The sequence below is a fragment of the Clupea harengus genome, chromosome 6 (assembly GCF_900700415.2).
Source record: "Clupea harengus chromosome 6, Ch_v2.0.2, whole genome shotgun sequence".
In the NCBI taxonomy this organism is placed as follows: domain Eukaryota; kingdom Metazoa; phylum Chordata; class Actinopteri; order Clupeiformes; family Clupeidae; genus Clupea; species Clupea harengus.
The window spans coordinates 18872693-18889159 of NC_045157.1; the positions used below are offsets into that span (position 1 = coordinate 18872693).

Sequence of the window (16467 nt, forward strand, 5' to 3'; positions counted from 1 at the left end):
AATACGGTCTAATCCAATATGAAGACAAATGTTTGCTTTGTAACCTTGATCCGCTGCATATTGACAGAGGCAACAATGATTCATATTGGAGTTTGGGCTGGGCATAGATGAACGCCTTTTCCATGAAAACTAAAACCAAATCGGTCCTTACATGGTGGTGTCTATGAAAAACCTCCCAACTGTCAAATCTTTTCATTAAAGCTTTACACGGGGTTAAGTACCCTCTCAAGGTAACCAAAGTAAGCACAAGAGTGCTCTGGGAAAGAAAAAAAAGAATTCAGATGAGTTGTTTGCTTTGGCGATCTTCCTGTACGATCGAAATCCTCTCTCAAGAACCGGAGCAGCAAGAGCACAAATTTCTCAGTGCACCATGCGTAAAAACACCCCACAGACCTTGTCACCGTGATAACCAAATCAATAAACTGGCAAGCCTATTGTGTGGGCTGAGAGGAGAGAAACACGAAGGAGCTCGGAGAGGGGCTGATCGAATTATCAACTATGAAATTGAAGAGGAAAGATGATTTTGAAGTGAATGAAGTGTGACCTCTACATTTTGTAAACAATTTAATTTTTTTTGGTTTTGTTTTCTTCTCAAAAACCCACTTCCCATCATCTGCCTTCTGTTCCAAATGGCTTTTCCCTTCATGTTTTGGAGACAGGGGGCTAATGGCAGACATGTGCTAAACAATTAATGCTGCACGATTTTACTGGAGAACACACAGCTCAATGAGAGAGCAAGCTGAGAGAACCTCATATACAACACCGCAGCCTTGGGACTGACAAAGCCAAACCGTGCCTTGATTCCTTCCTCATACAATCCAACCAACAAGAACTGAACAAGTACACAGACACAAAGCAGACCAAGAGCTCAGGCTCTCAAGTTGCACGCTGGTGCTTTGAAAACAGAACCCCTTTGAATAAAGCACTACAGTACCTGGTTGAACAAGGCTGAACAATACCAGAACTGGCAGTCAACTTGCATGTATATCAAGGGTATTGAACTGGCCAACATGTACAAGGCATTCAGGATTTTTCAGATACATGGTACGTGTCATGTAATGGGTGGCTGCTCATGAAACATCTGCCTGTCCACAGAAACACTACAGCATGGCAAATGAGGAGCCACTTAAAACATCAGTTGTACAAAAAACATTACAAACCAACTTAATCTTATTCTCCAAATTAAGTACGGATCTAGATTTTAGAACATTATACAGAGTATAATTAGCCTAGTAGTACTGCTGAGGGGAATGGCAACATATCTGAGCGGAATGGCTTCCTAGCAGGATTTAGTAACTTAACATTCCAGCAAAGATATTTGAGGCTTAGACCCCATGTAGACGGACTCTAGTTTGCCTGAAACCGGGTTCATTTTTCACACCTATTTCACACCTACCCACTTTTTACATCGCGTGCACATGAACCCAGCGAATCCGATTGACTCAGCTGTAGTACATCCCCCACGCCTGTTGGTGGCGCTTTGGTGCTACAGACAACTGAAGAAAACGGAGAAGAAGACAGGAGCATGCTATCAAAATAACATATGACAGTAGTTGAGCTCCAACTAGCAAAGTTTAGCTTAGCCGCATAGCCTACATTTGATCTGCACAGTAACACATTATGGTGGTTTATAAAATCAGTGGTAAGAGCAGACTGTAGGTTAAGTGAAAAATAATTGTATTTGTTATTGATAATAAAGAGTTTAGAACAGTGCAACATGACATGTCTGAGTTGTTTAAATGCCTGTGCTTTATGGAGATGCTGAGCTTGAGCACGAGAGACCACAATGCAAGTGCTGTGGATCCTGGATGTTTCATGGTTTACAATTGCTTCCAATTTCATGGTTTTATTACTAAGAACAAATGTAGGCTATTGTTGAGGGCTTTGTCCTTCACGTACTGTAGGCTACCTCTGAAATAACGTTAACGCTAGCTAGTAGCTATCACTATCGTTGTCTGACAGGACTAAAGCTAACGTAGCATTCATCTGTTTTGAAACTTCCTTCCGTCTATAATAAAAAATCTTTTCACGTCAGATTTGCTCATATAGGCTATTGCTGACACTTTTAAAAACTGGTTTTTGAAAAATGGTCTGATGCAAATAGATTAAACAGTGATAGATTAAAGTGTGGCTTGTTAATGTCATCCCTTTCCTAACAACAGATAGATAGATACATTTGTATTAATCCCGTTAGGGAAATTCACGTGGAAAAGGAGCAAGGTAATAGGAAGAATTTTTTTTTAAACTGGAGAGCTGTTATAACTGACTGCCAAACTCACTGCGCCATGGCAACCCATTCCGTTATATAAATAATGCCAGTTGTGTCCGTTGTTCTGGCTGGTCTAATGATGCAATCACGTGGGGCAATCCGATTAGGTATGCGGATAGCGTGCAGACGAACACCAACAGCAATCGGATTCGGAGGTTACTCACTTTGGACCCCCGATTCGAGGGAGTGCGGATACAGTGTGCGGATACAGTGCGTTCGTCTGCACGATAGGGCTATCCGGACTCGGGGTTCACCGGGTTCAGACAAACTAGAGTCCGTCTGCATGGCCTCTTAGGAGGGAGGAAGAAATACAGAGCTCTGCTGGTCTCCACCATGTGTGTGGTCACATACAAAAGCTATGCGGTGAACCCATACCATGCAGTATTGAACAGCACCGTTTGCCTCTTACCCCCGTCATAGATACTCTCCTTAACACTTTAAAAAAACCTGTTAATGGGGTTAGCCTACCTGCCAGTCAAATCGCAGGCGAGAAAACAACTACGCCTCTCTCATGAGAAATGGCTCCACATTCCACACCCTTTCACCACTAAGACCAGGTCTATTTACAGGCGCTCAAAAAAGCAAAACTACTCATATCTGTTTCCCTCAGTTGTTCAAGCACCCACTGTTAATAAAATCTTGGGTAGCAGAACATGTTTTTTTTTTTTTTTATTTATGCGTTTTATGATTCACTGATAACCATCATAATGAGGGTGCGTATGATTAAAATCTAAATTATGATCGCTAATAAACAGTGGAGGGAGAAAGAAAGAGAAAAAAAAGCCACTTTGGACAGAATAGTTGGCCAATTTCCCAAAAACAGAACAGGTGAAGTGAATGAAAAATAAATGAATTAATTAATAAAAAAAAAACTACTGAATATACATGGACTTTACAGCAAAATGTTTAAGGAGAAACAAATATTAGGCGTCCTTGCTATCATTTAAAAACAAACATAAAATTTACAAGCAGAAAAAAATCCAGATCTGGCTGAGAGTTCTGAACTCTTTGTTGGGATTTCCTTCCCCCATCCCAGCTATCCAGGGAGACATAAAAAGCTTCCCGTCCCAGGGAGCTATGGGTTAAAGGCAATCTAACAACCTCCTTCCAGCCCAACCCCCCAGTCTACCGTGACAGTAGGGAAAGCAGTTCAGGCAAGCCAAACCCTTCCCCCACCACATAGCTATGTTGGGACCATTAGGAGGAAACGCTGTGACTGTCAAAACAGCATTCATTCTAGACTCCTTTAATTCAACCATTTCCATAAAGGAAAAAAAGATGGGCTGTAGCACAACTCTGATTGGAATACTTGTCATTTTTAAATAGTCAGTTAAAAGGTGCTGTAAAAATTCAAACAGCCTATTCTTAGTTATTCTCAGCTAGGCTACCTTTATAGTCAAGTTCGCCCCCCTCATTATCCAAAGCCACCAAACAATGCAAAAAAAAGGTCTTACCTTTTCATTTTTCACCTTCTTAAGAGCTCTGCAGTCACTATTGTCCAGTTCCTCTGGCTCAGTTTTAATAGCCAGTGGGGGTAAAATCCCTACAGGCTCCAAGGTGTTATTCCCATGTTCTTCAGCCTCAGTTGAGTCTGCTGCACTCTGAGTGTTCTCAAAGGACGCATTACGGGTACCTCCAAGTGCTTGAGCTTGAGCTGCCACTTCCCTCTCAATGGCAACCACTGCCACGGGGCCTCCCAGAACCTCCTTTTCCTTCTTGCTTTTCCCACTTGATCCGTCCTTATCCTTCTTGGTGTTGGGTACGCTTCGTGAAGCTTTCGCACCCTTCTCGACACCCTTGATGGGCGTGGAATTTCCAGTGCCTACTGCACTTGCTGTGGTGCCAGTAGCCTCTGCTTGAGGTCGGCTCTGGGACTCTTTCTTGGCTCCATCTCCAGTAGGAGTCTTGCTATTGTCTTTAGAGTTCTTGCTGCGTTTTGATTTCGATTTACTTTCCTTTCCCTGAGGGGCAGGCACTGGGCTCACAAATTTGATGTTGTCTGGCAAAGCTGCAACGGCACTGGGGGGCGCCGCCATGCCGCCCTCCTTGGTGCCAGACATCTCAAGTTTGTCCTTCTCTAAGTCAGCGTCGAGGTCAATAATTAGATTTCCAACGCCGATATCCCACTCATCACCGCTATCATAAGTGTCCACCGCATTCGAGTCCACACCTTTCCCGCCTGCAGTGCCACCACTTAGGGACATTTTAGTGCCACCAGCCCAGGAAAATCACACTGAGGTCTGAGTCCTCAGACCGTTGGATGTGGGAAAGGGGTTTCAGCCGCCTCAAGGTACTGATATCAACTTCCCAGATACCCACATCTTGCCCTACGGGATGTGAGAGAGGAAAAAAATTGTTATGATGAGTAATGGAGGTCAACAATCACAAACATCCTTTTAGTACACAGATCAAGACCCATGAAAATAGCCCATCAAAAATAACAAACTACCATTTAAATTACTTCAGTATACTCGACAAATGTATACTTTGGGATAGTAGCCTAATTCTAAAACAAACCTAAATAATTGGCTAGAAGGATCTAGAAAACACTGCATAAAACACAGCAGATTTGCTATGTTGTCATTTCCATCATGTTCAATAATACATGTTTACCATAAAGTGTATCAAAATACCAAAGACAGAGCTCCCATAATATTTGCACAATGTGCCCCAAATGAAGTAACGTTCCTAAAGTGCTTTTTCAGTAGACAGGTCAATGATGAAGTGTTCATCTCACAGCAAAGAATTCAACAATAAGACCATTGGAGACATAATGGCATGTAAGGAGGAAGCTTGCTTTGGCATCTCAGCTTATCTGTCTGTGCCACAAAAATGAATCATAACTGTGACACCAAGCTAAGTCAGACACGTTTTTCTACTTGCTAGGCTATGTAGTAGGTCAGTTCTAAAAGGAATATTTTCATCACAAGCAACAACATGACAATTTCACCATCAGCTACACATACCCAGTACACAAAACCCAGTTTAACATAGCAGACAAAACAAGTTGTTGATAACTAACGGTGCAAACCCATGACACCGCTACGAGCGACGCGATATTGTAAATCCCATGCATTTCAACGGGAGCCAATCCATTGTGACGTAGATCACCGTTTTGGGCGACGCGACCGATAAAAGTTGGAAAAAGTTGAATCCTATGCAAATGAGGAGCGATTTTTCCCGGCAGAGGCCAATCAGATTGCTAACTAGCTCACTAGTCCAGTCTGTTATGCTATTTCCACACGCTACAACACGCCCACTCAAAGCGATGGAAGCGTATCGCGTCGCTGTCATGGGTTTGCACCGTTAAAGACATACAGCCCAATTAGGCTATACAGTAGCAGCTGAGTGTCCATATAAAGTATTTTTTTTTGTGAGCACCAGCAGTCCTTTTTTGTCCCCAATGAGGAGAGAGCATATGCGACCGCCTAGCGAAAAGGCACTGTACCCAAAGTCTTTTTTCAGGCCACTCCGCCTTTTTGTGCACCCAGCACTTCTACTTGAACATCTCTGAACTTTTAAGAAAGGTGCTGGTATCGTCACTGTCTATCCCTAGCGCCCTGACCAACTTTTGTCCTGCCCCCCCCCCCCCCCCTAATTTCCACTGAGTAGTTAGCTTTGGTTAGCTCCAATGTAGCAAAAATCTTAACATCATTGATGATTACAGGATGACAAAATTACTTGGAATGACTCCAAATGCTCAGACATGTAAGCTACATTACTTTCCTGGTGCGATCAATAGCAATGGCAACACCAACAACCTCAAAAGTTGCAATTTAGAAAGTATCCCTCTCTCCAGTGTTCTCTAAACGTGTGCACTCGGCAGCAACACTATCACGACTAACAACGTAATGTTTAAGCAGAGAATTTCAGCAGACGGGCTCTAGTTTAACATTGCGAAGTTAGGGCAGATTTGGAATGTGCACAGGATCATTGTGAATAATTGGTTATTATTTGCTACACTGTATGTTTGTCACTAACAATTCATTCATAAAGAGAAACTGTTTTTTCAAAATAGAAAACATTACAGCTCATATTTTAAAGTAACATGACTTAACATTTAACATAAACTATGCTAGCTAGCTCACCAACTTAACGAGATCAGTCAGTAGTAACACAATGCCTTGTTCCATATGTCACTTACACTAATGATTCCAACTGTTTATGTTATGAGTTTTGTTGAGTTTATAGAAATTACTGAAATTATATTATACTGGCATCCATGTTATACTAAAACGCACAACTGTCCAAGCAGTGATTCGATTCATGTGAGGGACCTTTGGATGAAAGAGATCTTGCATAGGTATACAAATTGTGGTGTAGACCTGCTAAGCTCATTCTAAACTAGACTACCAGATCAATCCTGTTGTGGGGAGAGTTAGAAGATACTGTAGAACTGGGCAGGAGGGTGCCAAAGCTAGGACCAATGATTTTCCGTTTAAAAAAAATGGATTTTCCGTTTCACATTTTGGTGAATTCCGTTTTATTTAATTTCCGCTAAATTTGTTCACCCTGAGGTAGATTGATGGCTTAAAATTAGTGAATAATATGTGCCACAAGTGACCCAGACCTTCTAAGATTGTTGTTTGCCAGCCATCAACAGAACACTAAAAAAAAAATGATTTGCAGGCGATTGGGAAGATGAGCGAATAAATGTGACAGGCTGTAGTAGCGGAGGTGTGTGTGTGTCAACCATTGAACAGGGGTGTGCGGCCGGACCAGAGTTTAGCACAGACGTGACATTTTCTCAGTTGTTTTGTTTTTTTAATTAATGTTTGTTCATCGTTGCGATCGTTGTTGTGTTTATTTGAAAGAAATACAGCCTTGCAGGGCAAAATACAGGGTCATTTGGGCGATTTTGATGCACAAAATTATGTTTCCGTCTGAAAGTTGCAATTCCATTTCAAAGGGTACATTTCGCAAATTCCGTCCGTTTTCCGTTATCGCGGAAAATCGTTGGCCCTGGACCTGTAACTATTTTTGGCAGTGTAATTATTTTGCTGAATATGGGTATACATGAGTATTTTTGGCAATGCGACTTGGCTATTCAGACTATTTAATGTCATGTCTATTTATAGCTCAGTTTGAAAATGTAAAGCGCTTTTTCACTCTGAAAACGCAAATCAGATTTTCTCCCCGCGTACCCCCTGAACCACTTGGGAACCGACGTTCTAAGATTGTTGTATGCCAGCCATAAACAGAACAGAAGACTAAAAAAAACATTATTTGCCGGCGATCGGGAAGATGAGCGAGTGAATGCGACAGGCTGTAGCGGAGGTGTGTGCATCAACCGTTGAACAGGGGGGCGTGGCCGGAGTGGAGTTCAGCGCAGACATGACATTTTTTTCAGTGGTTTTGTTCTTTAATTAATGTTTGTTCATCCTTGCGATCGTTGTTAACTTACAGGGCAAAATACAGGGGAATTTGGGCGATTTTGATGCACAAAATGTTGTTTCCGTCTGAAAGTTGCAATTCCGTTTCAAAGGGTACATTCTGCGAATTCCGTCCGTTTTCTGTCATCGCGGAAAATCGTTGGCCCTACAAAGCCTTTCTCCAGGAAAAGGATGTTTAAATTCATCTCCCTACAAACCCCAGATTTACTAGCTGTCTATGATACCTCATGCAGCTGTGAACTGTGATGATGACATTATCTATGACTATTATCTATCTCATTCAGTAGTGTATGATAATTTAGTATGCTCAACATGAATCCTATGTTTGTAACTGGAATAGTGGTTTCCCAGTCAATGCAAGAAAGTTAACTGGTATCGCCATGATAACTTGTTTCAAAACTAGAATGGCACTCAGTAGAGTGCATACCTCCAAGGGCAAATGCCATATCACACAACGTTGGCGAAAGTGAAACAAAAATTGTTTAGCTGCCCTGCGAGTCATATTTGATGAAAATCGGCCAAGTAGTTTTTGTGTAATTGGGCTAGCTAACATACAAAACCAACCAACAAACCAACTGATATTGGTGAAAACACAACCTCTTAACTTGACCAACAACGACCCAGTAAGCACACATAGGCCTATCTCTCCAAAATCTAAAAGATACTGCGTTCCATTTGTACGCCCATTTGTAATTTATTTTTATCTTGTAAATGTCAGTGATGCTTCAATGTCAAAGGACTATTTGATTTCTACATTGGGTAAAGATCATAGCATCTAAAATACATCACGTTCCATTTGAAACGTCTTATTCCAGTGGTTTAAACCGCTCGTGTTGCCCAAACGACACAGTTGGAATTTGCTTATGACTCATTATGACGTAGTCGTGAACAGCTGAAACACAGCTGCTAAGCAGTTTCAAGAGCAGAGATGAACGTCTGAGAAACACTTTTTGAATGAGTAACCCACATGTAGAATAGTTCTTTCTAGGGATGCACCGATACCACTTTTTTTCAGACAGAGTACGACTACATACATTTGTGCACTTGCCGATCCAGAGTATCGATACGAGTAGGCCTACTTAATAATTAGTCTATGCCAGTGTTCTATACATTTCTCCAACCCAAGGAGCACAGCAAGTCTGATAGGGCAAAAGGAAATGTTATAAAATACCAGCTGTTTACAGTAGGCAAATCTGATACGGCAGCAAAAAAAAAAATGACAGAACACCTTTTGAACGCAGTCCTGAGTTTTAAATAATGTCGCCATGAAGTCGTATTGGTGCGTGGTATCTGCAAATTTTATGAGTGCAAACTATAAGCACAGCGCTAAAGCTACGCTAAATTCAAAGTGTTTATTCGACAAGTGAGGGCTTACCAGTGAGTTTTATCAATTTACTCTGAGGATTTGGAAGTGACCACACTACCATTATGTTACTGAAAGTAAATGTAAAACAAAAGGTAGGATTTCAGTGTATGGCTTGTGGGTTAGTCCAAAAACATTGCAGGGTTTTTCCTGGGTCAAAATGGGTCTTCGGTGCTCCAAAAAAAAATGTGCGCGCTGCGCGCGGAGTCTGTGTTACCATGTCACCTGGTAGCTTACATTTTACCATTTCATAAATAATGAGGATATGCTTCAGGAAATCATTTTGCTTCCACTTGATTCAAATAGATTGACAATAGTCCAAGCCCCATGGTGCTATCATGTATGGTTCAAAGATTATTAAGGTTTACCTCTTTACATATATATGCAAACTACTGAAATGTATATCAATAGAATCTAGAACTAACCAGTGGTCAGAAATGGAACACACAAATTATGAAAATCAAGTTTATCTATTATTACTATTCATTTTTATTATACAAACCTACATACCATTATTTTTGTTTTTATTATTAAAACTGTCCACAAATATGTTTAATAGTGTGTTTAACTTCTATTGGCCCACCGATGGAGGCTGTGTTGGAAATCAAACTTTTGTCAGCATTTTGAGTGGACATTTCATTTGCATTTGTACAGGTGTATTCGTGCACGTCGGGCTGGCCCTCGCAGCGGAACGACAGTTTACAATGATAATATTAATTCGAGATGCAACACAAATATATCCGCTCTCCTCCGAACGAGCTGAACTTTCATTGATAAACCAATGCGGTTGTCTGCCTCTCCCGAGGACCCGCGGTCTACTGGTACTCGTTCAAACGGGTAAACAAATCAAATAATAGCCTACACCTGTGTAGGTCCTCAACATAGCAGATATTGTAATACATTGAAAGCCATGAATACTGAAAATGGAATGTTATGCTCAAAATCACCGCCGACTGATGAAGTCAGGATCCATACGCAAGTTGAGTGATTGGCAGTTGGCCGCTCTGTCCATTCGCGCACCTCACAGTTGCGTATTGTTCAGACAAGAAGACACGCTTATCAACTCGATTACTATTGATCAAAACAGAACGAGGTTTCGGCTGTAGCCTATACTTGAAACATACTATTGAGACCATATTCGAACATGCATTGCACGCGTGATGAAGGCGCATCCCACCACCTGAGCGAAATAATTCATATCTATAAATAACAGGTCACCTTTATTTTTTTAACCAGATTTGTAAACAGGTCGCGATCAATATTTTGCAGTACAATAGGCTACCTTGGTTAAAAATCAAATTACGGTAGATGCATGCTAGCATTGCGCTAAATAATTAGACAGCTAACATTAATTAGTGGTGTTAACATAAAGTCAGTTATTGTATATGGCATTAATATTATTCTAAAACACCTTCACTAGTGGTTTTAACCAGATTTGTAAGCAGGTTGTAAACAACATTTTTGAAGTGCCTTGGTTTAAAACAGCTAAAAGCTAGCTACATTAAGTTGCTTGCTCAAATCTCAAATTCAAACCAAGTATTCTCTAAACTGGCAAGCTTGGAGCAGCCTCTTTTCAATGATTGGCTCAGGGGGTGGGAGGTGGGACAAGCTGCTGCCTTGAAGTCGACGGTGAGGGCTCAAAACACCATTAAGCTGAATTGCGCCATGAATGACAGCTTTTTTTTATTTATTTTTTATCGCTGACTTTTTTTGGTGCCTTAGGCGCTCGGGATTTGTTGTAGGCGCTCGGGAAAACGGCTTAGGCGCGCGCCCAAATTTTCTCTATGCAGGAAAAACCCTGCATTGACCATATTCAATCAGTAGAAAAAGAAATCATAAATGTCATTATTCATGATGAATCATTCCTATCCTTGGTAAGAACTTGTACTATCCAGGAACCTAAACATGTCCCAGGGTGGTAAGCTCATCCTGGAAGTATTTTTTTCAACGTCGTATTGATAATCACTAAACTATAGGCCTACCAACTCTCTTCTCACAAGTATCCATGGCAAGCTGATATAACCGAGATGACTTAAGTGCAAAACCTCTTACAGAGTGACGATGGCTGGTAATCAGCAGTTGGTGAACATCACATTATTTCTAGGATATTTTACATGCAATGCATCACCTGCCAGAAGGTACTTTGTTCAATGTTATGGTAGGTCACAGCTGCTGCTCATTCGCATAAAGTCATAGCAATCTTTGGCTTGAGCTCCTTCTCCCCTTGGGTCTTTCGAAGCTCATCCCATGAAAGAACAACAATCCATAGTGTCTTAAATCTAGAGAGGGAGCAGTATCTTTATCCATATCATTAACAAAAGGCACATCTTTTGTTTTGTCTTGTGACATGTGAACAACGGAGTTATCTCTAAATACCATGATATTGATTTTCCACACATGTATTAAACAGTTGTAGACATTGGCTGAGATTTTCAATACACAATAACGAACAGGAGAAAAAGACCAATACAAATTTCTGCAATGATGCAGAACTGACAAAAATCATAATGTAATTTTTTGACAATTCACAAGATATCCACAAATTAATATCTACAAAATTGCTGTAATACAGGAAGCATTGCCAATCCAAATACACTACAAATAAAGATTGTTATTCAATATTTCCAAAAATTCTTCTAAGTACCTGATGTAATAACAGTACTATGACACAACCATAAAGTTACCAACTTAAATCTAACCAGATCTGTGCTTTGACTATCTCTGAAGTGAACTGAGTGTTCAAAATGATAGCCACTTATATCTTCTATTCTGTCCTCTGAGAATCACTTGCTAGATTGGTAGGTAGATCAGCATTTTCCAACTGGATCAACCAGACAGCTAGGTTAGGTGATGACCAAAAGGAAGGCCCTGTCATTTTAAAACCAGCTAAAATAACAAGTTTTTTTTTAAACAATCAAAGGTTCAGAGGTTTAGCTACATGCCTTATGTGCTTACTCAGTCACATATATTGTGTTTGCACGCTGAGAAAAATGTGACTCTTGTCCCTATTACTTTTGACCTGGATGGCTATCTCCTATCAATGTTAGCGGCAACAATTCAGTAGACCATTACTTTGCTTGCAGCAAAGGTTACGGCTCTTGCCAAGCAAGATCACAGTTTTCACTGCTCACTGAGTTTTGTGCTTAAAAGTTTGTCCATATGTTGTGTTTTTGTAGATGTTGTTGGTAGTTGTAGTTGTCATACTGAAACAAATTCCACAGTTCGTCCATATGCATATCCACTTCCCTATTTAAACACAAATAAATAATAACAGGATATGATTCAGAAGTCCTTTAGAGGAGGGTAGACATGTTTTAGGCATGCCATTCCTTTGAAATGGGTCTCATCTGTCAACCAGATAAATCTCAATTTTTCACATTTGACACTGTTGTGAAACTCCGTCTCCGTTTCACAAAACCTTTTAAAAGGTTGAAAAATGAAAAACGACTATTTTCTGCAGGATAAGTCAATGCAGGCAACAAAGATATTTCTTTTGAAACAGCTATTTGGTGTTCCAAGGTTCATTTGGTCTAAATAGCACACAAAAAAACGGGATAAGTCCAAAACCTGTGCACCGGAGCCAGTTGATGCTGGTTGCCCAAACAAACACCATATGGAGAAAAGACTTGCCATGTCACAAGACCAACAGCTTAAATCAGCCATCTAGTACTTCCTTAATATAACGCAGCTGTACTGCAAAAACTACTCTCTGACGTGAGAAAGAGTATTTTCTGAAATTAACCAACAACAAAACCTAAAAATATAACCGCATGCTCTAAGGTGGAGAAAAAATTGTCTATACTCTGCTCTTGGATCTCTTATTAATGGCATCCAGTATTTTACCCTGTTGGCCTGAGACATAAAAAAATGCGTCTTGATGAAAATGGGATGAATGGTGCAGGTTGTTGACATTACACACATCTGTCATCTAAAAAGATAAGACTGCCACTAAGCTGGCTGAGCACAAGCAAAGACTGACAACAGTGTTTCCTCTCTGTCATGTGCCTTACTCAATGAGGCTATTCATGAGGCAATAAGTGACATGTTTTTCAGCAGGCTAATTATGTTACAAATATTTTCTAATATTAAAAATTTACCACAAGCGGTAGTGCGTTTTTTTTTTTTACAACCAGTTATGGGAAAGGCATAAGAATGACAGCAACTCAGGATTCAATACTAGGCTAATTCTACTGCTCATGAGAAACCAGTCGGTGGTTCTACCATTTTGTCAAGCACTTCTGGAAACTGCACCTTTAACCTCATTTTTTCCTTCCCCTTAACAGCTTTGTTCGACTGCTCAGAAAGGCTGTAAATAAGTCCCATAAAGTGATCCTCCATTCCCTCCCCGTGAGCACAAGGGCAGCTGAAGAGGCTGCTGACCAGCTGAAGGTTCATGCCCCATGACCCTCATCACAAGTAAATAATTAACACCAGCATCTGCAGCACTGCTTCCCCATCCTAGTGCTCAGGAACATGTGAGGGCCAAATGGAGGCTGCTGCTGCACTAAGCCATTTTAGAGGAAAAGCAGGGAGATATGGGCCAGGCCTGTCCAAATCAATACCAATTCACAGGGCTTGTCAGTCTAATCCCATGAAATGCAATGCAGACTGGATATCATAGTATATCACTTGATAAGGCAGAATGGGCCAAATTGCATGGGAATTAAAAAAAATGTAATACAGAGGAATGCACTGTGTTAAAGGGGACCAGCCCAAAAAATCTGAAATAAGAAACCTCTGTCAGTTCCTTTTGGTCAGCCTATTGGTCAGCCAGGTCCACCCACCCATGGCTTGAGCGTCTTTTTTCCCCTGCAAACATTAAACCCGCTAGCATTATGATGCAAGCTAGGCACGGGAGCTGTTCTGTTGTTGGCTACACAGAGCAGCACGCATCATTACATCGACTCCCAGCCTCAGGTCCTATCCACGCTAACCCATGTCAATTTGAAAATGCATAATAATTTTTTTTATTTACTTCTCCATTTAGCTTTTCTGTCCCCACCAGAACTGTGCTTTCCGACACCAAAAACGATACTTTTAGAAAACGCTGTCGGTGGGGCACAAATTTGAAAACACCAGGTTCGCAGTGTAATGTGGACGGGGAAAACAAAGTTTCAGAAACAATGATGTATGGTTGCCATGACAGTGCCAAAACGTTTTGCTCCAGACACGATCAACAACAAACACTTCTTTGGTGTTTCAGCTTTTAAATGTGGACACAGAACATAGCGTGGATTAGCCATCTAGCAATTGTCAATTTAAATTGCACTGAAACACTGTGTCTGTCATTGTTATGCTTAAAACTATTCCTAAATAATGTTCCTAAATAATGTCTAATTTTACAGTTTTGATAGTAACACACTTAATTGATGTTTCAGAACATTAGGTGCACTCCATGACTCACCCCCGAACATTACTGCCAGTGGGCGTTAGCCGTTAGCCTTTGGAGACAGAAGAGCTGAGTGGATCGAGTTTATTTTTTGACGGCAACACCCCAGCTACAGATGGCAAAAAGCTAGGTTATTGTTGTTACTTGATGCAGGACCCACAATACAGTTAACGCTATTAGTTTGTTATTTCTGTAAGATTAACTTTATGAACGCTCTTAAAGAACGTGAACATAAAATGACAGAATGGCACGCTTTGCAGTGTGTGGGTATGTATGTTAGTGTGTGCTTCTGCTAGGATGGGCAGAGACCTGACATCTGAGCTAACTCTTGTATAGCTACAGCAATGCAATCACTACATGGCAAGTCATGAGTATTTTTTCCTCAGTTCATTGCGTGTGCTAGTGTGAGCACCTAAGATATATACTGTACTTAGGGCCAATGATTTTCCGCGATAACGGAAAACGGACGGAATTCGCGGAATGTAGTTTGAAACGGAATTGCAACTTTCAGACGGAAACATCATTTTGTGCATACAAATCACCCAAAGTCCCCTGTATTTTGGGCTGCAGGGCTGTATTTCTTTAAAATTAACACAACAACGATTGCAACGATGAACAAACATTAATTAAAGAACAAAACCACTGAGAAAATGTCACGTCTTCGCTGAACTCTGCTCTGGCCACGTCCCCCTTTTCAACGGTTGACCCACACACCTCCGCTAAAGCCACATTCAGTCACATTCACTCGCTCGTCTTCCCAATCGCATTTAAAACAAAAAATGTTTAGTCTTCTGTTCTGTTGATGGCTGGCAAACAACAATCTAAGAAGGGCACATATTATTCACTCATTTTAAGCCATCAATCTTCCCCAGGGTGAACAAAATGAGCTGAAACGGGGAAAAAAACAGAATTCACCAAATGTGAAACGGAAAATCATTGGCCCTAAGTACTCATACAGTATAGTGCATTTGGACAGCTATGGAGTGTAATTTGTGTCAACATTTACATTTGTTTGTGTGTGTAGGCATATAATATATAGTGCCTGGAGATTTCTGTGAAATAGTGGTCTTCTCCAAAACGCATTACCTTGTGAAAAGGTTTTTTGTTAGGATGGGTGTTCACAGCCCCCTTCTGCACACATGGTTCAAGGCCATTAGCCTACCATTGATACTACAATGACAATGACATGAGTAGGGCCAATGATTTTCCGCGATAACGGAAAACGGACGGAATTCGCGGAATGAACACTTTGAAACGGAATTGCACCTTTGAAACGGAAACATCATTTTGTTCATACAAATCGCCCAAATTCCCCTGTATTTTGGGCTGCAAGGCTATATTTCTTTCAAATAAACACAACAACGATTGCAACGATGAACAAACATTAATTAAAGAACAAAACCACTGAGAAAATGTCACGTCTGCGCTGAACTCTGCTCCGGCCACTCTGGTTGACCCACAGATTTCCGCTAAAGCCACATTCAGTCACATTCACGCGCTCGTCTTCCCAATCGCATTTAAAACAAAAAATGTTTAGTCTTCTGTTCTGTTGATGGCTGGCAAACAACAATCTAAGAAGGGCACATATTATTCACTCATTTTAAGCCATCAATCTACCTCAGGGTGAACAAAATGAGCTGAAACGGGAAAAAAAACGGAATTCACCAAATGTGAAACGGAAAATGCATTTTTTTATACGGAAAATCATTGGCCCTACATGAGTCATGTTAGATAGCTATTTTTTTGTTCATATGAATGGAGTGCTTCAGAGCTTTTATGCTTATAGCATTCCGAAGACCTTAGAGAATCACCTGAAGTGACCAAAACAGTTTGTCACTGTGGTTCGGTACAGGTTTTGCACATATTCCAGCAGGTAAAAAAACTACTTTTCAGAGTATGATTATTTGATAGGGGTTTTTGAGAAGAGGGGGGTGAGGTGAGCAGTGGCTCATCATTATCATATCATATCATTATCTAGCCTGACGATGTCATACTCATAGTTCTAGTCAGAATATGAGTCTGATAACCCCTCCATTGGGCTTTGATTATGGGG

General features: G+C 40.8%; 1 protein-coding gene across 1 annotated transcript in view; it reads right to left on the reverse strand.

Moving 5' to 3' along the window:
* The window catches only part of LOC105892919 (zinc finger protein 609), a 70370-nt gene that overhangs the window by 40315 nt on the left and 13588 nt on the right, over nucleotides 1-16467 (reverse strand). Inside the window, exon 2 of the mRNA XM_012819238.3 lies at nucleotides 3724-4596. Coding sequence (XP_012674692.1) covers nucleotides 3724-4473 — 750 coding nt within the window. The 5' untranslated portion in view covers nucleotides 4474-4596. The remainder of the gene's footprint in view (nucleotides 1-3723; nucleotides 4597-16467) is intronic.